Source organism: Salmo salar, chromosome 01 (genome assembly GCF_965601325.2).
Source record: "Salmo salar chromosome 01, fSalSal1, whole genome shotgun sequence".
Taxonomy (NCBI): domain Eukaryota; kingdom Metazoa; phylum Chordata; class Actinopteri; order Salmoniformes; family Salmonidae; genus Salmo; species Salmo salar.
In genome coordinates, this window is record NC_138291.1 from 77208915 (window position 1) to 77230514 (window position 21600).

Here is a 21600-nt window from a genome sequence, read left to right on the forward strand (position 1 = left end):
TGGCAAAAACAGACTTGTTGAAGACCAACAGTGGTCATAACATTGCTACTACATGAAAACTCAACATCAACAGATGTGGGTATCACACAGATGTTTGTGTGTTTCACCAGTCTAACCAGGTGTGTGTGTGTGTGTGTGTGTGTGTGTGTGTGTGTGTGTGTGTGTGTGTGTGTGTGTGTGTGTGTGTGTGTGTGTGTGTGTGTGTGTGTGTGTGTGTGTGTGTGTGTGTGTGTGTGTGTGTTGCTGATGTTCTGTCTAACTCAGGTGTGTGTGTTACACTAGTCTAACTACGTGTGTGTGTGTGTATGTGTTACACCAGTCTAACTATGTGTGTGTGTTACACCAGTCTAACTAGGTGTGTGTGTGTGTGTGTTACACCAGTCTAACTACGTGTGTGTGTGTGTGTGTGTGTGTGTGTGTGTGTGTGTGTGTGTGTGTGTGTGTGTGTGTGTGTGTGTGTGTGTGTGTGTGTGTGTGTGTGTGTGTTTTCCAGGTGACCTGTCCCCAGTGCAGATGTCTCCAGTGCCCCAGTCTCAGTTCATCCCTCTAGCCGAGGTCCTATGCTGTGTCATCTCTGACATGAACTCCTCCAACATCACCGTCAACCAGGATGCCCTCATCAGTCACATGACCAAGGCTCACCAAGGTAACATATACAGATGTATGGGGAGAGCTTCAGGGCATGTCCTTACATACAGGCAGCCTAGTGGTTAGAGCGTTGGGCCACTACCCAAAAGGTTGCTGGATCGAATCCCGAGCTGACAAGGCAAAACATCTGTCGTTCTGCCCTGAACAAGGCAGTTAACCCACTGTTCCCTGGTAGGCCGTCATTGTAAATAAGAATTTGTTCTTAACTGACTTGCCTAGTTAAAATAAAGGTAAAATAAAAATAAAAAACAGTTAAAACATAAAACATTCAACCACAGGTGGTCCTGAAAAAGGGGAATTGTAGTTGGGGGAAAAAGGGGAGAATGATATTTAATGTATTAAGTCTAATGCTTAGTCTTAACTGGCAGTTTTCAGCCTGGCTGTAGATTAGTCCATCTGCAGATATACAGTAACTTTTCAGGGATTTAAAGGAGATAAACTGTATTAACTAATATGGCTGAACTTCTCTCTCTCTCTCTCTCACTCCCTGCCAGGGATGACCATCCCTACTCAAGATATCCTGTACAACGCTCTGGGCTCGTTGATCAAAGAGAGGAAGATCTACCACACAGGAGAGGGCTACTTCATTGTCACTCCTCAGACCTACTTCATCACCAACAGCCTGGTGAGAGAGAAGAGCTGGTGGACCTCAGGGTCTGGAGACAACGAGCTGCCATCCCCTCCCCCCATCACCTACCTGCTCAGTAATGACACTCTGGAAAGCCACCCACAATCCCCTCTGGTGACCCACTGCAAGTCCTGCAGCTGCTTTGCTCCTGCACAGAACGTGACCAGTGCTGCTACTACGGCCACTATAGCTGCCATGGTTCCTCCATCCGTCCCAGACCAGCACTCGGTTTCTGTTTCTATTAGCGAGTGCACAGGGAAGAGCCTGAAGTGGCCTAGAGACCACAAGCCTCAAGTCCAGCACCAGTCGACCTCAACGGCCGCAGACTACCAGATTAGTGAGGTCAGCAAGACCACTACGGCTACCACCACTGCCACTAGCCGTAAGGACAGAGACAAAGATGGAAAGGAGAAACCAGGGAGGAGGTTTGGCCTCAGCCTCTTCAGGAGGAACGGAGGGAAGAAGGAGAAAGTGAAGAAAGAATATGCCTTGTTCTCAGGTCAGTTCCCTCCGGAGGAGTGGCCAGTGAGGGACGAGGAGGATCTGAACAATCTGCCCAGAGACCTGGAGCACGCTATCATCAGACGCATCAACCCTGAGCTCACTGTGGACAACCTGACACGCCACACTGTACTAATGAAGAAACTGGAGGAGAGAGGAGGGGAGAGAGGGATGGAAACGGACAGACGAGGGGAAAGAGGGGTGGAAAGGGACAGAGGGTTGCACAAGGGGGACAGGGTTGACGGAGGGGACAAGGGTGTGGACAAGGGCATGTCCACTGAGATCCTAAACTGCTCCAAGCCCAGACACCACCACTCCTCCCGGGCCGGACTAGGAGCAGGGGCTGGGGGCAGGAGATCTACCTCCAAGGCCTCTCGCAGTAAGAGAAGGGCTCATTCCTCCAGGGAGAAACGGAGAGACAGGCTGAGGACTAAGGCCCCAGTGTGTGTGGATGGGGACCCAGACAGGGATGACCTGTTCCCCTCTTGCCTCAGACCAAAGGTCCCTATTGATGAACCAGACCACAGAGAGGAGCCAGGAGCGGTGGAGGGGAAAAGCCTCTATAAGAAACGCATTGACAACCCCTTTGATAGTCAACCACCTGGGAAAGATACAGCCACAACCCAGACTGTGGCACCTACCATGACCCACAAAGAACAGAGGAGGAGAGAGGGAAAGGAAGCGAAGGAGGGGAAAGAGGGAAAGACTTCAGGAGGAGGGAGGAGAGAACTAGCGGGACACCGCTCTAAATCCTGGGACCCGCACAAAGCAAAAGCAACCGCTGCTGACACACAGTATGCTGGGAAGTCTCACACAGCCGAGGACAGGTCATGTGACCGTCTCCACGAGAGGGGGTTCACCACCGAACCCCTCCTCCTGCCCCTCTCTGACACCAAACCACCCAGTGAATTACCGTTGGACTACAGCTCGGCTTACCCACAGAGCAGCACACTAAGGATAGACGACAAGGTTAGATATCAGAGGGAGGGAAAGAACAGAGGGAGGAAGAGCAGGGAGGGAGGGCAGGAGAAGGAGGGAAAGCATAGGACGACACAGCAAGTAGAATATGGCAGTACAACAGACCATAGACACCCAGGAGTAACAAGCCAAACCCTGGACTCTGATGCCAACCTCCCTAGTACCCACCCCTATGACTCAGTCTCTGCCCACCCGTACGACCAGGCCATGCCTTGGCCAAAGCCTGCTGTGCATCGCAGGCACTCCTTCAAACACACAGACACACAGGGAGACCTAACCCACAGGCCTGACCTGCTCTCCTCACACCAACAGGCCTGCAGTACCACCCCCAAACAACATGGGCTGGTACACAGCAGTGGTGGCAGTAGAGCCCACAGGAGTCCAGGGTATGGGCAAAGGGCCAATGATGGGTTAGCAGTGGAGAGTAATGGCTTTATGATAGAGAGTGATGAGTTTATAGAAGATGATCACAGGTTTTACCAGAGAGCAGAGGAAGAAGATGAGGATGCCTGTAGTTCTCTGTATCTGAGTGAGGACGGAGTCATTGACCACAGAGGGGTCTATCAAACACGCCTGTCTCATTATCGTGACTCTCAATCCCTCTATCATGATCCTAAGACCATATACCAAGACACTATCACCCACTACCACAACCAACCTCACTCCCCTTACCACGAGCCCCAACCCCACTGTCCCAACCCCCATTCCCTCCAAGGAGACTGGAACAGCACTTTTCCGGAGGAACACTCTTCCACTATCCACCAAAACCCCCCTCTGTCCCCCCACAGCCCCCAAAGACAGGAAGAGGAGAGGTGGGTCAGGGTGAGCGGCTCTACCCTTAACCACCGCAGCCACACGTCCCCAGGAACCCACAGTGATCCCATCCCCAGGCGAAGAGCTCCAATCCCGGGGGAGCAAAGACAGGATGCCAGCCTCTCCCTGGAAGCTCTAGAGGGTTTAGAGCCACCTGAGGCAGCAGACAGCAGCATCTTTGACTACTGCCAGACCAGCGAGGTGGACTCGGATGCTGAGACCCTCCATAAATCAGCAGACGAGGGGGACAGGGAGTCATCTAACTGGGGGTGTGGAGTAGAGGAGGAGGAGGAAAAGGGCGGCTTTGAGACCCTAGGGGAGAGAGGAGGCCCTCAGACCTCAAGTGCCAGTCTGGGCATGCCCAGTGGAGCTGGACGGGGAGAGATAATGGGGGAGGCGGGGGAGAGTCAGAGCAACACAGGAGACAGCGGGATAGACTCGCCACGGTGAGTTTCTTTCTTTGAATTAAAATGTTGATGATCATCGTCACATTTTTTTTATGGATTGTAGTTATACCACTTTTCACAAAAGGTCTCATTATATTTTGTGGAGTGATTGTGACAATTTGGCACCAGCTAGATATTATTAAATGACCATGATATTCATCAGTATTAGTCTATTTTACAAAAGACAAAGGACTATGCCCCAGGAATGGCCTTCATTTGTAGTGCTATCTCAGTGGAACTCCTCTAGGCAGCAGTACCTATCCTCCTCACATCCTCTCCTGTGTGAGGTCCCAGTCAACCAGAAAACATAACAGAGGCACTTGGCCCTTAAATCCCCTGTTTATTTGTCTTCTCGCCTGCGGCCTCGACCCCTATCTCCAGCTGTAACCCTAGCCTCTCTCTTTGGCTGAGGTAGAGGCTATAGAGCCTATAGTGCTGGCCCAGGGAGGGTGGAGGAATGTGGACATGCAGAAAATAAGCTAAGGCTAGGAGTAGTTAGATCACCCATGGCCATGGTCGGTGGTGTGCCTTCTCTCTCTTCCCTTTTCATGTAAATGGAGATGAAGCTGAACAAACACCCCATAGCCAATTACACCAGGCAGTATTTAGACAGAGGGGAATGATTAAAGTGATTAATGTAATTACTTTGGAATGGGTACACCCTCATGTTTAAAACAAAGAAAGGGGAAAAGGTCAAAAGTTTTTCCATTAACTTTATAAGGACTTGGCTTTTCCCCTTTTGTGGTGAAGAGCAGAGTTGTTTTCACCTGGATTTCACAGTATAGTTAGTGTGTGTGACTAACGGTGTATTACATATTGTATTTCTATCCAACTGATATGGTTAATCTCCCCGGTCCCCACAGGACCAGTTTGTGTTCATATGCACACAAGTGTCCATTTTCTAATAAGTTATACTATGCATTTACACCCTGTTCTTCTGTTTCTCCCTACAGGACCCATGTTAGTCTGGCAACTAACAACACAGGGATTCTGGAGGGTCTAAATAGGCGAGGTTTCCTAGAGAACCTGGAGAAACTGCACTCCAAGAGCTCAGCCATGCGACCACAGAGCTCTCTGCTACAGCTCACACCAGTCATGAACGTATGAGACCATAGGCCCCCTGATGCAGCTCCGTGGAAGGGATCATGAGCTCCCCGATGCAGCTCTGTGTGAGGGACTATGAGCTCCCTGATGCAGCTCTGTGTTAGGGCCCATGAGTCCTCTGATGCAGCTCCCTCTGTTCTACCACCAAAAAGCATGGGAAGTAGGAACACTATGCTATCAGATATGGGGTACACAACCCCAGTCTTTATGGACTTACAGCATCTATTTGTTTCACTGCTGTCATAAATCTGCTGTGAACCTCTAACCTTTCCTCATTGTCTAGCCTGGTTATATATCCTGTCCTCCAGGGCTACAGTGTATAGCAGCAATTTATGGGTGCACAACTCCAGACCTACCCCAGTTGAGGTCTTTGTACAGATGTATAGTCTATTTTTCCCATTCTATATATAACATTTCACAGGAATATCCTGAGTGACGTATTCGGCTAATGACTGGTGAATCGGCTGCGTTAAATGCATGATCAATCGATAGGTGGTGTTGAAGTACCGTGAGGGGGAAAGAGTATTTGATCCCCTGCTGATTTTGTACATTTGCCCACTGACAAAGAAATGATCAGTCTATCATTTTAATGGTAGGTTTATTTGAACAGTGAGAGACAGAATAACAACAACAAAAAATCCAGAAAAACGCATGTCAAAAATGTTATAAAATGATTTGCATTTTAATGAGGGAAATAAGTATTTGACCCCTCTGCAAAACATGACTTAGTACTTGGTGGCAAAACCCTTGTTGGCAATCACAGAGGTCAGACGTTTCTTGTAGTTGGCCACCAGGTTTGCACACATCTCAGGAGGGATTTTGTCCCACTCCTCTTTGCAGATCTTCTCCAAGTCAATAAGGTTTCGAGGCTGACGTTTGGCAACTCGAACCTTCAGCTCCCTCCACTGATTTTCTATGGGATTAAGGTCTGGAGACTGGCTAGGCCACTCCAGGACCTTAATGTGCTTCTTCTTGAGCCACTCCTTTGTTGCCTTGGCCGTGTGTTTTGGGTCATTGTCATGCTGGAATACCCATCCACGACCCATTTTCAATGCCCTGGCTGAGGGAAGGAGGTTCTCACCCAAGATTTGACGGTACATGGCCCCGTCCATCGTCCCTTTGATGCGGTGAAGTTGTCCTGTCCCCTTAGCAGAAAAACACCCCCAAAGCATAATGTTTCCACCTCCATGTTTGACGGTGGGGATGGTGTTCTTGGGGTCATAGGCAGCATTCCTCCTCATCCAAACACGGCAAGTTGAGTTGATGCCAAAGAGCTCCATTTTGGTCTCATCTGACCACAACACTTTCACCCAGTTGTCCTCTGAATCATTCAGATGTTCATTAGCAAACTTCAGACGGGCATGTATATGTGCTTTCTTGAGCAGGGGGACCTTGCGGGTGCTGCAGGATTTCAGTCCTTCACGGCGTAGTGTGTTACCAATTGTTTTCTTGGTGACTATGGTCCCAGCTGCCTTGAGATCATTGACAAGATCCTCCCGTGTAGTTCTGGGCTGATTCCTCACCGTTCTCATGATCATTGCAACTCCACGAGGTGAGATTTTGCATGGAGCCCCAGGCCGAGGGAGACTGACAGTTCTTTTGTGTTTCTTCCATTTGCGAATAATCGCACCAACTGTTGTCACCTTCTCACCAAGCGCTTGGCGATTGTCTTGTAGCCCATTCCAGCCTTGTGTAGGTCTACAATCTTGTCCCTGACATCCTTGGAGAGCTCTTTGGTCTTGGCCATGGTGGAGAGTTTGGAATCTGATTGATTGATTGCTTATGTGGACAGGTGTCTTTTATACAGTTAACAAACTGAGATTAGGAGCACTCCCTTTAAGAGTGTGCTCCTAATCTCAGCTCGTTACCTGTATAAAAGACACCTGGGAGCCAGAAATCTTTCTGATTGAGAGGGGGGTCAAATACTTATTTCCCTCATTAAAATGCTAATCAATTTATAACATTTTTGACATACATTTTTCAGGATTTTTTTGGTTGTTATTCTGTCTCTCACTGTTCAAATAAACCTACCATTAAAATGATAGACTGATCATTTCTTTGTCAGTGGGCAAACGTACAAAATCAGCAGGGGATCAAATACTTTTTCCCCTTACTGTAAGAGGTTGTACACTGAGTTGCTATTGTTTTTCACTACATTCAACTTGGCCTAAAATGATGACAAAATAACTCAGTACTGGATCTTTAACCTGTATCTTCATTTTCATACCTCTTTCCTTGTCGCCATGTGTAACACAAATAAATCTTTATGTACCACAAGCCACCTCCTCGCTGAATGTGTAGATCATATATTTTATCATAAACATTTTTTTTTTAAGAAATTGGATGACACATGTACACTCACAAGAAAATAAGGTGACTACTACTACCTACCCTTTCACCTGAAATGACTAGATTTACAAGAGGAATTCCAGTGAAAGGCAAAAAAGTTCATTCACATCACTCAGGAAAGACTTCTAAAAAACCTGAGCCTGGCAGACAGCTGATAAGCTAAGCATTGGGTGTTGGTGGAGGCTCCAGTGAAGAGGTGTACATGGAAGAGAAACCCCAGCCATGTCACCCCGTCTCTGGGGGAGCTAGCGTTAGGAGTGTGGGATGGGTGGAGGAATGGGAGGTGGTTTAGTGTTATGTGAAGGCTAGAGGGCTGTTGTGGTGGCCATATTACCACCACACCAGCAGTCATGAGTCATGACCACAGTCAAATTCCATGTGACTGTTGAGTCAAGGTAATTTCTTGTTATGGACTGTGGACATGCTGTGGTAGTACAGGTCCTAATGGCCTGGTTCTAAGGGGTATATTGTCTCTCTAACCACCCTGACATCAATGTAAATGCAATCGAAAATCACATCAAAACAGTATCATGCTTTTAAAACTCACCTCACTGGTGATCAATTTGAAGAAAGAAGTTCAACAGCGGTTGAAACTGAGTGTAAACATGGTCATTGTAGATGTTGTTTCAAAGACTAACAATGAAATGGACAGCTTTCTAAGGTGATGATTAACTAAAAACGCCCATATCCATATTAGAGCTTATGCATATGCTTTTGAGCCCAAGCCCGGAAAAAAAACGGAATTAAAATGATGAATGTGCCGTTATACAATACATAGCCTACTGCATATTATGCATGACAGAAAAACATAAAACAAAACCGATTTAAGATGTCTTTGGTACATAATTGGTCTAGGCTATACTTCAAAATTAAACAAATTCGAGTAATCGCCTTTGAGTGTGGACTATATTATTATGCATAATGGATGGACTATGCTCCAAATGTTATATCCACGAACGATTTTGAATAGCCTTGTGATAGGGCACACACCTTTAGTTATAGCCTACATAATTTCTCACCACAATGCGTTTCCCATCTCCTCCCATCTCTTCTTTATTCCTTTCTCGAGCGCACAGAAGGGCTGTCAACAGTTTATTGAAATATGTTTCGTTGTGAAACCATGTTCCCGAACAGATTTCACTTGGTTTCCCAATATGGCAATATGTAACTTTTTGGGCGAACCACCAAATCCACATAGAAATTTGAGTTATAGATCTATCATTCGACTTGAAATCAAGTCTAAGAAGCGATTGATCTGTTCTAAATACTGCACTCTAACTGCAGTTAAACTGCAAAATTAATGCAGTAAAAAAACAGTGTTATTTTGGATGCAGTATTTGCAGCACACTGCAGTTATACTGCACTCTGACTGCAATCTTTTTTCGTAAGGGTTTGGTTATGGAAAATATATTTCACAGAGGTTTAGCTGGTACAATGATTATCTACACTATACTATCTTATTGTGTCACATAAATTGAAATTAGGTGTACTATTAGAGTTTGGTAACCAGGAAATGGTGGAGCGATTTCTAGGGAGTTTTTCCTAGCCACCGTGCTTCTTTCACATGCTTTGCTTGCTGTTTGGGGTTTTAGGCTGGGTTTCTGTACAGCACTTTGAGATATCAGCTGATGTACGAAGGGCTATATAAAAATAAATTTGATTTGATTTGATTTCTGCATAGTGCAACTTTAAGCACTGACTGGGTAGTTGCAGGAACAGGGTTGGTGAGAACATGGCATACAGACTTTGGGCGGAAAATCACCTGTCGCGTAGCGAGAGAATGCTCATCAAACAGTGGTTGATGCGTGGAGTGAAATAAGTGTTAAAGTATTTATTTCTCAGCTGCTCATATTACGCACATGCTCCGCTATAAAACCGAAGACGTATCATTGAACAAGACCGGTGGGAAAGTGCGCGGCCTCCATTCACTGCGTGCATACAGATAACATGTATTTCTTTCTCCTGCCCTTGTTCCTGCCCACTTGATAATGGCTCATTCTAAATCTAAACACATTGTACATATTAGTAAAGACAAGATTAATTGAGAATAGTCTGATGGGTGACAGCTGTGCAGCCTGAGGCAAGGAACAGAGTGCAAGCTTTTTTTTCTACTTTCTCAAGTTACGAATAGTCGATAGTAGCATCATGCAGGCCATATATGTGTTGATTTCTAAAACATTCTAAGGTTTGTATTATTCACAAATGAAGTTGCAAATAACTCTAAATCTATCTTATAGGGAGGACCTGCTTCAAATGATCACTTTTACGCTCAACATAGACACTCAATATGCACACTCGCTCCGTAATGGGAAAAATATCCTTAGTATTTTATTCAGTTTAGTTCAATATATTCTTCCTATTATAAAATCCTATAATATAAAACAATGGCATGACTTATAAGCATATGTTTTCAGCTAAACAAACAAGCCTACAGTCTATGGCATGGAACATAGCCAGATAACATACAGTAGGCCAACTCATTCTGTTCTTAAATATATTTTCTTCATATCATGTTTCTTAGACCTGACTAAAATAAATAATGGATTTATTGTGATGCTGTAAATTCAATTGATTTATTATACTTAATTAAATGTAGATTTAGCAAAAGCGCACATCAGAGGCTTGTATGCAGCTTGTATGCGTGGAGGCCTGGAGATACTAAATGTGTTTATGTTAATTAGCCTAACGGTCAGATACCTTGAGACCGGCAGTATTTTGCATGACAATAACCGGCTGACAAATTGTCATGCTGCCACAGCCCTAACTACAACTACAAGGGAAGGCTATTGTTATGGGGCCCCTGAGCAAGGAGACACTCCTAAGCAAGTACCATGATGTCTTCAACGCACCTGTCGAGTCAGTTCCTGGCGAAGTCCACTTTGAGTTGGATGCAGCAATCCAGCCTGTCCAGTGTGCACCCCGCAATGTACCAGTGGCCATGAAAGCAGCTACGGAGGCTCAGCTTGACAAATACGAAGCAGATGGCCACATCACATCTGTCACTGAGCCTACAGACTGGATAAGTAATATGGTTATTGTCAAGAAACCAGACAAGCTACGGATATGCATTGATCCGAAACACCTCAACGGGGCTCTGAGACGTTCACATTACATTATTCCCACGTTGGAGGATGTTCTTTACAAGCTCCCAAAGGCCAGAGTCTTCACGGTCGTGGACGCCAGAGATGCCTTCCTGCAGTACAAGCTCGACAAGCCCAGCAGCTACATGACCACCTTTTAGACACCCTGGGGCAGGAAGAGGTGGTTGAAGCTCCTGTTTGGTGTCTCTGTGGCTCCAGAGGTGTATCAGCGGAAACAGCATGAGCTGTTGATGGGACTCAGTGGCGTGGAACCCATAGCAGATGACATCCTTGTAGTGGGCTGTGGGGACAGTGATGAGGAGGCAGAATGTGACCATGACGCCAAGCTGCTGGCCCTGATGGTGAGATGTAGACAGGTCAAGCTAAGGCTAAGCATAAAAAAGCTTCAGTTTAAAGTGCCAGAGGTTCGCTTTCAAGGGCACATCTTGTCCTCCACCGGATTGAAGGCGAGTCCAGAAAAAGTGAAGGCTGTCTTGGAAATCCCCCACCCATCTGACGTGAAGGCAGTGCAGCGCTTCGTCAGATTCGTTACCTACCTGGCCAAGTTCCTACCGCGGCTCTCTGAAGTGTGTGAGCCACTAAGGAGGCTCATGGTCAAGGACACCATCTGGCATTGGCTCCCAAAACATGAGGCAGCGGTGAGGGAAATAAAACAACTGGTCACCCAGACACCTGTACTGCGATACTACGATGTGTCAAAACCTGTCACGATTCAGAGTGACTCAAGCCAGTATGGACTGGGCTGTTGCCTCATGCAGGAGGGCCAGCCTGTTGCATTCGCCTCTAGGGCACTCACCCCAACAGAGCAGAACTATGCCCAGATAGAGAAGGAGTGCCTCAGCATTGTGTTTGCATGCCAACGCTTCCACCACTACCAGTATGGGCGCGACAATATTACCGCAGAGACAGATCACAAGCCCCTTATTGCTATATTCAGCAAGCCTCTCCTGAATGCCTCGGAACGACTGCAGAGCTATGCTACTGGCCCCACAAAACTACAACCTCAAGGTGGTGTATAAGCCAGGGCCAGAGATGTATGTGAGTGACACGCTCAGCAGGGCTACTGCATCAGGCACACACACACGCTCCATGCATGAACAACACGCAGTGTGCAGCTTACAAACAGAGCAAGTGGATGTTGAACACATCAACCAGGCTGACTACCTCAATGTTACGGACCAGCGCCTTATACAAATCAGAGAGCACACAGACAGGGACGAGCAACTCCAGGCATTGAGGTCTGTGATTCTGATGGGCTGGCCCGACTCCATCGAAGAAACTGCTTTAGCCGTCAAAGAATATTGGCCAGTCAAAGAGGAGCTCAGTGTTCAAAACTGAGTAATATTCAAGGGTCAGAGTCGTTATTCCCCAGTCTCCGAGCCCTGAGATGTTGGCGCGCGTGCACTCAAGTCACATAGGAGGTGAGGCCTGTTACAGACAAGCACGTGACACACTGTATTGGCCTGGAGTGAAATCAAAGACTATGTCAGTAAATGCACAATCTGCAATGAATATGCCATTGAGCAACAGAGAGAGACGATGATGTCCCACGAGCTACCAATGCGCCCCTGGCAGATAATAAGTCTAGATCTCTTCCAGCACAGTGGCAAAGACTTTCTGCTGGTAGTCGATCATTACTCAGACTTCTGGGAGATTGACCTCCTCCTGACCTCCCAGCAGAGACAACGATCAAACGCTGCAAGGCTCAGTTTGCCAACTATGGCCAGCCAGATAGGGTAATTTCAGATAATGGACCCCAATTCTCCGGATTTGAGTTCCGAAAATTTGCTGCAGAATGGGAATTCGAGCACGTCACTTCATCACCACGATACCCAAAAGCTAATGGGAAGGCTGAGTCGGCAGTCAAAATCGTAAAGAACCTCTGCAAAAAAGCTCTGCGAGAGGGCAAAGATGCCTGGAAAGCAATCCTGCAGTGACGCAATACCCCGACAGAAGGCAAGGATAGCAGCCCGGCCCAGCGCCTCATGGCATGGCGTTTAAAAGCAGCTCTGCCAGTAGCCAGCACTCTCCTGGAGCCATGTGTGGTGACAGACGTGCTGGTGAAGCTACATCACAGAAGACAGGTCTCCAAGTTAATCTACGACAAATCAGCAAATCACTTACCTGAGCTCAGGGTGGGTGAAACGGTGCGAATGAAGCCACTACCAGAGGACCGGACAGGCCTCTGGAGACTCGGATCCTGTGTACAGAAAGTGGCACCACGCTCCTACTTGGTCGGATTGCTGAGCCAGCACCTACTCAGAAGCCTGATGGTCATAGGGGTCGCATGACAAAAGACGGAACCCCAGCAAGTCACATGGGGCCTGAGGAACTGGGCGAAGAGCCAGGGGATCACAGGTCGGCCGCTCCCTCGCCCATCAATACTCCCCTTAGACAGTCAGGTGACACGCCTGTGCAGGAACCCGCAGTCCACGCAGACAAGCCCCCTGTCTTTTCACGCTGAGGGCGTCTGTCCCAGCCACCAAAAATACTTAATCTGTAGGTTTCCCATTAGGGATTGTTGACAGACAGAGATAAAAGTGAAGAGAGTATCATAATGTGTTAAGTTGTTAACTGAAATTATTATTATTTTTAAAATAAACTGTTCATGTGGGAAATTACTACTAGGTTTGTTTTGTTAGTGAATTGACAGCTCCTGTCCTATTTTATAAAAGGGAAGATGTTATGGGTGTAAGATGGCACAGTGATGCCATCTGTTGGTAAATGTTAATTACTGCAACTTCAGTGTTTTACCGGTGTGCTTGAGATACCCGGATGTATTGCAATATACTGAACAAGACTGGTTACTCGCGTCAATGCCTCTGTCTCGTCATTTAACATTCAAACAGCTATCATTTTCTTTAATTATTAAATATGTAACCTATAGCAGAAGAATGGTGGAAGATCCATGCATTAAAGCAATTTAAATTTAAAGGCCATGTTCCCGCATTCGGGGAATGCATTCAAGGTAAATGCTGCATATGTCAGCCCAATCAGAAATTACCTTCACATTTTAAGGTGGATCTTCTGTGATACAGATTGAATCCAGCTCTTAAAGTATCTGTCCCGTGTTCCAGATTTCAATGAAATATTTACCAAAAATGTATTACAATATGGGTTTAATAGATGTCCTTCCAAAAAAATTGAATTAAGGATGTTAAAAAGCAGGGTTTCTGTGCCCCTTGGCCTGTGGGGAAATAACAGAGTGGTTTGAGCAAATACAGCTCAGCCAATGAGACGTGCATACACTTGGTTATTCAAATTAGCTACAAACTCCAAGCTTGCCTTTCTGATATTATATTTGTGTACTGATTTGCTCATACCAGATGCCTTTTATCAAAATACTTGACGCTCAAGCAGTAAGACATCCTGCAGCCTCATTAGCGTGCTCGTGACTCCTGCCTGTTTGAGTTGAGAACTTAAAGGATGTTTGATTTGTTTTATATTAGATTACTTTGTTATGGTTTTACTAACGGTACTTTTTGAAAATGCCCAAAATGATTTTTTGTAGACTGGCAAGGCGTTGAAAGTGGGACATACACAGCTGGTGGAAGTTGTAGTTCTTTCAGTAGTTCTAATGTAACTTTTCGGATTCGTACTTCTTTTTGGCCATCAAATACGTTGAAAACCGGCATATGGTATGTTAATTCCCTCGGAAACACGTATACATTGTAATATATATCTTATATGACCACGTTTTCATGAATTAGACGATGCAAAGTTGAAGGCCATTCTTAGCCTACAAAACAAGACAACAGGAAGTACCACTTTCTACTGCCTGTAGTCAGTATGGATGGATTCAGAAACATGATGGAACTACTAAAGCGTTTAACTACAACAGCAATAGATGCAGAATGATTATTTTACAAGCGTGAGTCATTTCTGTCCATTGCTTTGTCAATATTTCTGATATTTTTGTTGTTCGCTAGCTACTAGCTAATCATGAATGCTAGAAACAAATGTCAAGCATTTTTAGAAACATTTTTTTTTCTTCTCAAAAATAAGTTTCAGATGGTTGAGTATTTACTCTAATTTATACTTTGGCCACAACTACAAGTAAGGGACGAGTTCAGAACATTATTTGGGTATGAGAAAACAGAATATGAGCTTTAACAGATTTGATTTTCACTGGAGTGTTACTTTACTTTATGTAAGGCTGCCCCCAAGTGGACTCAAATGTAGGCATGTGTCTGAAAAATCATGACCAAATGTGAGCTGATGCTTACAGTAGTCTGCGGGGGGAGGCGAAAACATGATCACTTAAATAATTCAGAAATTCTTACATCAAATATTTGTAAGTGGTAGTTTTCAAATGACACAGATGCAATCATGAACATAAAAAATAAACATTGGCCCACTATTGTATTTTTAGGTCATCCCAAACTGAGTCAATGTGTAATGGGAAGCCTGTGGGTGTCATTTCAAAGTGTTATATTTATATATCAAAATGACAGAATCAGGAATCAGACAAGAAACCGTTGATGCGATGTTGACAGTCAACCTTTATTTGTCCATGTTCCACTCAGAGATCTGGGGGGAAAGGTGGGGCTGGCTGGGGCCTCTACAGAAAGCAGAGCCCTATATGGATCAATGACATTGTAACGAAATGTATTTTCCTTAATTCAGCTTCAATAAGAAAACCTACATTGAGGCCAATCAACAAAGACAGGAGAGAAAAATTAAATGACAATGAGATGTGTGTAAACACATGGTTATATACATAGAAGACTGAAAGCAATGACATCTTAAAATGTTGGGGTAAGTTAGTATGAATAACAAAAAGGAGTTGTCAAAACCACACTAGTATGTTGTCGACAGCTCATTTCTACATAGCATGCAATAAGGCACCTACCTATCTAACACAAGGAATAAGCCTATGCTATGGTTTGAAGCAAAAATGTTTTTCAAAAGGGGAAAAGAAACTGATCAAAATAACATTCCCTCCCATAAAAACAGTATATCTATTTTATCCTTTGAAAATGACCCAAACCATAAAAACAAGTTTGAAATATATATATATATATATATATTTTTTTTACACAGAACAGTAAATAGAAAGCTCAATCCCATGGAATTTGCACAAAAAAAATTAACTGGAAGTTCAAAATTAAGTGTTGTCAGTAAAGCAACCTAGTCCTGTAGTTGTATAGATTAGTATACACAATAAATCTATTCAGGATAGAAGTTCTCATCTGAGTGAAGACCTATGAAGCTAACTATAATTCTATACACCGATAATCGAATGAGTCTCCAAAAGCAAAAAAATAACTTGAACGTCTGAGTCCAGTCCATTGTCTCTGTAATAACAATGATGTACATTTGGTACGGGAACACAGAAATCAATAGGGACTTAAAGAAAAAGGACACAAGTCAACTTCAAATAAAGCTACCAGGTGGTTTTATTTATTTTTTTGCGATGCATCTTGTCCACTTATGACTTAATTGCATCCCATACTATGATGGCTTGAGGCAGTATTGCTCTCCAGTCTATTCAGCTGTATGACCACATCACTAGGTACATTCCCATCCGCTTTACCTGATACACATGGAGCTGCGTCACACTGGATGGAGCCCCAGATCCGAGATTTGACAGTATGTACATAAGAGAGCAGTAGCAACATTTCCTGGTAGCTCTAAAGCCTAAAACAAAAACAATGAATAAAAAGGAAAACAGATGGGGGGAGACTGTGGATGTTACTAATTTTATATAAATAAAAAGTCCTATTTCTGGAACAAAACTGCACACTAGCCACCTATACAGATATATAAAAGGATAAATCAACAATTATTTACATGGATTTCTTATTTTTTCACGAGTTTACAGGTGAGGTGGTAAGATGGCGCAAAAAATAATAATAGCGAACTGGCTAATTTATGCCATCAAGACAGTATGACTTGATAGCAAGTTGCATCAGTAGCCAAGTGTGGGAGATTGACCTCAAATGTTAGATCTGAAAAGCACTCCATATAGTCATATACAGTGAGACGCCCCCATACGGGCCAGTTAGTTACATCATGACTTGAATTCTCAGAGTAAAGCGTGTAAGTGGTCACACTAAGATAAGGGGGTATTATGCATGAATTAAATAACTACAGGAGTTTCTCTCCATTAGTCAGGTAACATTTTTATCATGTAGATCAGGGTTTCCAAAACTGTTTTGCTGCCCCCCCGGTGCACGTTTTGATTATTGCCCTAACACTACACAGCCAATTCAAATAACCAACTCATCAGGCTTTGATTATTTGAATCAGATGTGTAGTGCTAGGGCAAAAACCAAAACGGCCCAGAACCAAGTTCAGGAAAACCTGATCTAGATTATCAAATCACTTTATCTCTTTAAAACAATCGATCAAAAAGAGGGGCTCCAGAGCAAAAGTTTAAGCACAATCACAAATGAGAATTACAGGCTCATTCAAAATGTCTATCAGACAATTTATTGAAAACAAACTAATCTCAAAGGTCCAAGGAACTTGTCAACAGCTCCTCTGTAAAGGGTTATAATAAGTCCTTTAAGTTCAGGCAAGAACTTGTATTTATCATTTCTTCCTCCTCTTGAAAAAGGATATTTTTTTGTGTCATTGTCCATTTGTTTTGACTGCTCCACACAGACAAACTCCTTGCCCCTGACAACTACACTGTTTACTGTGAGAGCTGGCCTGGTTTTATTCGCTGTAGTCGTGTCATGTCTGGAGCTCGGGACCGATTGGTAGAACAGAAACATCACAGGGGTGGGTATCAGCCAGGGCTGTGTGTATGAGACTATGTTTGAGTGTGTGTACTAGAAGCTCACTGGTCTATGTGGATCCTATGATGCCTGGAGAGTGAGGATGAATGGTTGAAGCCTTTACCACACTGGGAGCACCTGTATGGCTTTTCACTGGCCAGGATGCGCTGTTTGAGGATGGTGGTATGGGGGAATCCCTTTGTCGAGGGCACAGCGCTGTACTGTTGCTGCACTACCACCTGTTGCTGCACCTGCTGCTGCTGCTGCTTCTCCTCCTGGTGAACACGCTGGTGCCTGGACAGGGAAGAGGAGTGGTTGAACCTCTTCCCACAGTGGCCGCAGGTGTAGCTTTTCCCCTCCGAGTGCACTCTTTGGTGGCGGGATAGGGAGGAGGAATGATTGAAGCCCTTGTCACAGTGGTTGCAGCTGTACGGTTTGTCCCCCGCACCTCTGCCTCCCCCCTGGTGCAGCCTTGCCTGCTGCTTCATAGTGGATCCATAGGAGAAGGCCTTGCCCTGGGGAGGAGAGGAGTAGATGCGGGCCTCCAGGTGGACCTTGTGGTGCCGGGAGAGCGAAGAGGAGTGGTTAAAGCTCTTGTCACACTGGGAGCAGGAGTAGGGTTTCCCACCAGAGTGGACCTGCTGGTGCTTCTTGAGGTGGCGCTTGCGGACGAAGCTCTTCCTGCACTGGTTGCACTTGTAGGGCTTCTCCCCAGAGTGGATCCGCTGGTGCTCCCGCAGGGTGGAGGCAGCAGCAAAGCACTTCCCGCACTGTGTGCAGCGGTGGGGCTTGTCCCCTGCATGGGTCCTCTGGTGCTGCTTCAGGTTGGAGGACGTGGTGAAGCCCTTTCCGCACTGGGAACAGGTGAAGGGCTTCTCCCTGGCGTGGAGCTCCTGGTGCTTCTTGAGGTGGCGCCGGCGGATGAAGCTCTTTCTGCACTGGGTGCACTTATATGGCTTGTCCTCCGAGTGCATCTTCATATGCTCCCGCAGGGTGATGGCCGCCGCAAAGCTCTTGCCGCACTCAGAGCAACGGTGGGGCTTCTCTGGGCTGTGGATCATCTGGTGAGACTTGAGGTTGAAAGTGTCGATCACCCCCTTGCCCACCATCTCCACGCCTGTGGTGGCGTACGCTTTCTCTTTCATGTGGATCTTCATGTGCTGCTTGAGGCTCGACTCCACAGCGAAGCTCTCGCCGCAGTGCACGCAGATGTAAGGGTTGGTGGCCTTGTGGATCTCGAAGTGCTGGTGCAGGTCGGCCATGCTGCCGAAGATCTCACCGCATTCGTTGCACTGCAGGCCGTGAGCCTCGTGGATCACCACGCCATTCTCGGACTCCACCGTCAGCTCGCCGCCCACGTGGTCCGACTCCACCTTGACCACATGCTCCGTCTCAGTTTTTAACAGCACCTCTCCCAGCAGTGCCTCCCCCTTGCCCTCGCCCCCCATGGTGAAGCACTGGATCTCCCCATGGTGGTCCATCTTGGTCACGTAGTCGTGGTCCGTCTCTGTGACGATGGCGTCCACACAGGCCACAGCGGTGAGCCCTTCGATCTTGGCCAGGTCGGCCCCGTGGATCTCCAGTTCCAGGCCGCGTTTCTCCTCTGTCATGATCTCAGTCTCGGCCGCATAGTGCAGGTCAACCTGGCTGTGGGCGATGACACACTCCGACCCCAGCGTGTCAAGGCCGGGTGTGTCACACTCAGTCTCTGACTCAGCCATGAGAACACACTCCAGCCCGACGACCTCCGTTTTTGTGCTGGACGAGAAGCTTAGAGGGACTTGGGGGTAAGAGAGCTCCACTTAGTATGGCGAGCACAGCGGGTTGGTAGTAGTGCTTGGATCAGCAGTCAGTCACAAAGGGCTGTCAGGGGAGAAAATACAATATACAGTTAGGATTAAGTGATGTGACAATATACAGCTAGTATTAAGTGACGTGACAATGAGCTATCATTTACATCTCAACTAAGTGTTTCCATGCTAATGAACAGTAGCACTATGGGGCATATTCAATGCTACTGATACTATGCACAGGACTGCTGGTGTTCCTTAAAACAAATTATATTCGGACTTATATTTTTTGCAGATTGGCGTGAAAAACTTGGCTATGAAGAATAATATTCTGTTTTTGAGCTATATAACCCATAAACACCCAAAACGCCATGGAGCCATAGCTTCTGCACTATGACACTTGTTGTTATTAGCCAGCTAACTAGCCAGCCAAGACCACCAACTAGCAACACATTTACGGCTAACTAGCCAAGTGACAGGAGGACCAAGGGCAACACACACCACAAAATATGATAAAATACTTGTATTAATTCTGCAACAGAGACCAAGGGGATGTACCATCCTCAAACAATGGACATAAATGTCACCAATTTACATGTGATTTGAAATAGGTCAAATGCATCTTAACGCTTCATTAGATGGCTATAAATCGCTATCCCAAGTTAAGCTCAAGAGCTGCGGCTACCTGGCTATCTAGGCAGACATCGGTTCTTGCACAGTCATTCATTGCATAAGACATTGCACGTGGACTTTTGATAAGACAATGCACACAGGCTTCACAGAAGCCACAAGTTATTTACACATGATTTGAAATGGCATGAAAATAGCTTAAACGCAGTGTTTAGTTAGCTAGCCAACGGAAGACAACATTTACCATATTGGCTACATAGCCAACATTAGCCCGCTAGTTAGCTGGCTAAGGTAGGGGAAAACAACTTAACGACGACACAGCATTGTTAGCGGCTAATGTTTGCCAAGATAGCGCGCTAACTAGCTTAGTAGCTGGCAACTAGCTGGCTTGTCTTGGTCAACAAAACAAGAGTTCCCCCCTAACATGCAACAAAACTTATATGCACCCAAGTCATTTTTCAATGGTTAGGAACACAATCACGAATGCGGAAATTATCCCTGAGCTTGTGCGCAGTTTTAACAGGCCATCTTGTCTTTGCCACACCACCACTTTCCAGCTAGCCAGGGATAAGCATAAGATGGCTGCCACTACGCTAAGTACCGCCCTTCACAGCGCATTTCAGAACTACAAGGGAGTTTCAAAAAGCACTGCACATTCCATAATCAAGTAAGTTGAGCCACACCAGCAGAAAACTATTTTGTATACAACACAAATATACCACACCGACGTGCAGACAGGGCATTGTTTCCACTATAATCCGATAAATCAACCTGAAACAAAGATGGCTAACATTATCCGGGCGAGGAGTGTTCGCGTCGCTAAAAAGCCCGGGAAAGGCGACCCCATCTTATATAATCAACAATGCATAACAAAACACGTCTCAAATGCCCTAGAAATAATACAACACGAGACAAATGCCTGTATAATTTACAGTTAGTTGAATTTACCCATGTATTGAAAGATTGAGAACGCTCGAGCATCAAGTTACCCAAATATGTCCTCGAGATGAGACAGCATTGCATGAGTATATTTTCACCATTCAATATGGCCTAGCTTCGCTAACTACCGCGCTAGCGTAATCTGGTAGCAGGCTACTTAGCCGCGACTTCACGCTAACTAGCCGGCTATCTTCCTAGCGAGCTATAACTAAGTCCGTACCTGGCCCGACTTATTTTCCTGGTACTATCACTGGGGTGAATCATTGATATATCATAGTGGCATATTTTCAATTTGTGCAAAAGTAATGAATCTATAAATTAATTGAATAAAAAATAAATAATACAAAATGATCACCTGATCGTATAGCCTGTTAATACGCAACATAAACAAAACAATCAACCTCGACAGCTGATTGGGAGCTTAATTCGTGTAAGTCTGTGGGTACCCACCTTTTTGTCTTCTGGTTATGTTAACTAGCTAGGTGATGAAAAAATGTTTATGGGCTCTGCACAACCGATAGCTAGCTCCTTGATGCTTGCTGCCTGCGACTGTCTGCAATGTCTTCCTCTCTCTCTTTCTGTAGAGCTGGCGCCACTGATCTTCCTTCTGGCGCCAACAACGTTGGAGCGCATTGGCGAATGCGTTGTAGCTTGTCACTGGCATATGAAATCAAGACTGCCCCCTATAGCCCCGGAGTAATACATGCCGACTGCCTCTACTCTAAATTTACTAAATTGCCTTCACTACCCCCCTCTAATCTGTCCTCTCTCAGTTCAATTTCAATTCAAGGGCTTCATTAGCATTGGGAACATATGTTTACATTGCTAAAGCAAGTGAAATGGATAAACAAAAGTTAAATAAAAAGTGAACAGTAAATATTCCAATAATAATATACTTTTCAAATGTCATATTATGTCTATATACTGTGTTGTAACGATGTGCAAATA

At 45.5% G+C, this 21600-nt stretch overlaps 2 protein-coding genes across 4 annotated transcripts in view; one reads left to right on the forward strand and one right to left on the reverse strand.

The window, feature by feature from the left end:
* Nucleotides 1-7399, forward strand: part of LOC106613106 (storkhead-box protein 1) — a 44974-nt gene extending 37575 nt beyond the window's left edge. The window contains exons 2-4 of the mRNA XM_014215040.3: nucleotides 494-646; nucleotides 1143-4014; nucleotides 4968-7399. Of these exons, the coding sequence (XP_014070515.1) occupies nucleotides 494-646; nucleotides 1143-4014; nucleotides 4968-5121 (3179 nt within the window). The 3' untranslated portion in view covers nucleotides 5122-7399. The remainder of the gene's footprint in view (nucleotides 1-493; nucleotides 647-1142; nucleotides 4015-4967) is intronic.
* Nucleotides 7400-15050: 7651 nt separating this feature from the next.
* Nucleotides 15051-21282, reverse strand: LOC106613093 (uncharacterized). 3 transcript variants are annotated; one of them, XM_014215013.3, is made up of 2 exons: nucleotides 21103-21282; nucleotides 15051-19156 (listed from the first exon to the last, which is right to left on the reverse strand). In XM_014215013.3, exon 2 carries the CDS (start codon nucleotides 19012-19014, stop codon nucleotides 17356-17358), a length of 1659 nt encoding a protein of 552 aa, XP_014070488.1. In that variant the 5' UTR covers nucleotides 19015-19156; nucleotides 21103-21282; the 3' UTR covers nucleotides 15051-17355. The 3 variants fall into 3 exon arrangements, with proteins under 3 accessions (XP_014070488.1, XP_082832959.1, XP_014070499.1); XM_082976833.1 differs by lacking the exon at nucleotides 21103-21282 and adding an exon at nucleotides 21008-21027; XM_014215024.3 differs by lacking the exon at nucleotides 21103-21282 and adding an exon at nucleotides 19958-19979.
* Between the last annotated feature and the right edge of the window lie 318 nt (nucleotides 21283-21600).

Bases quoted from the DNA above. Each gene is read 5' to 3' on its own strand.
- LOC106613093 (XM_014215013.3), bottom strand. From the start codon at position 19,014: ATGGCTGAGTCAGAGACTGAGTGTGACACACCCGGCCTTGACACGCTG.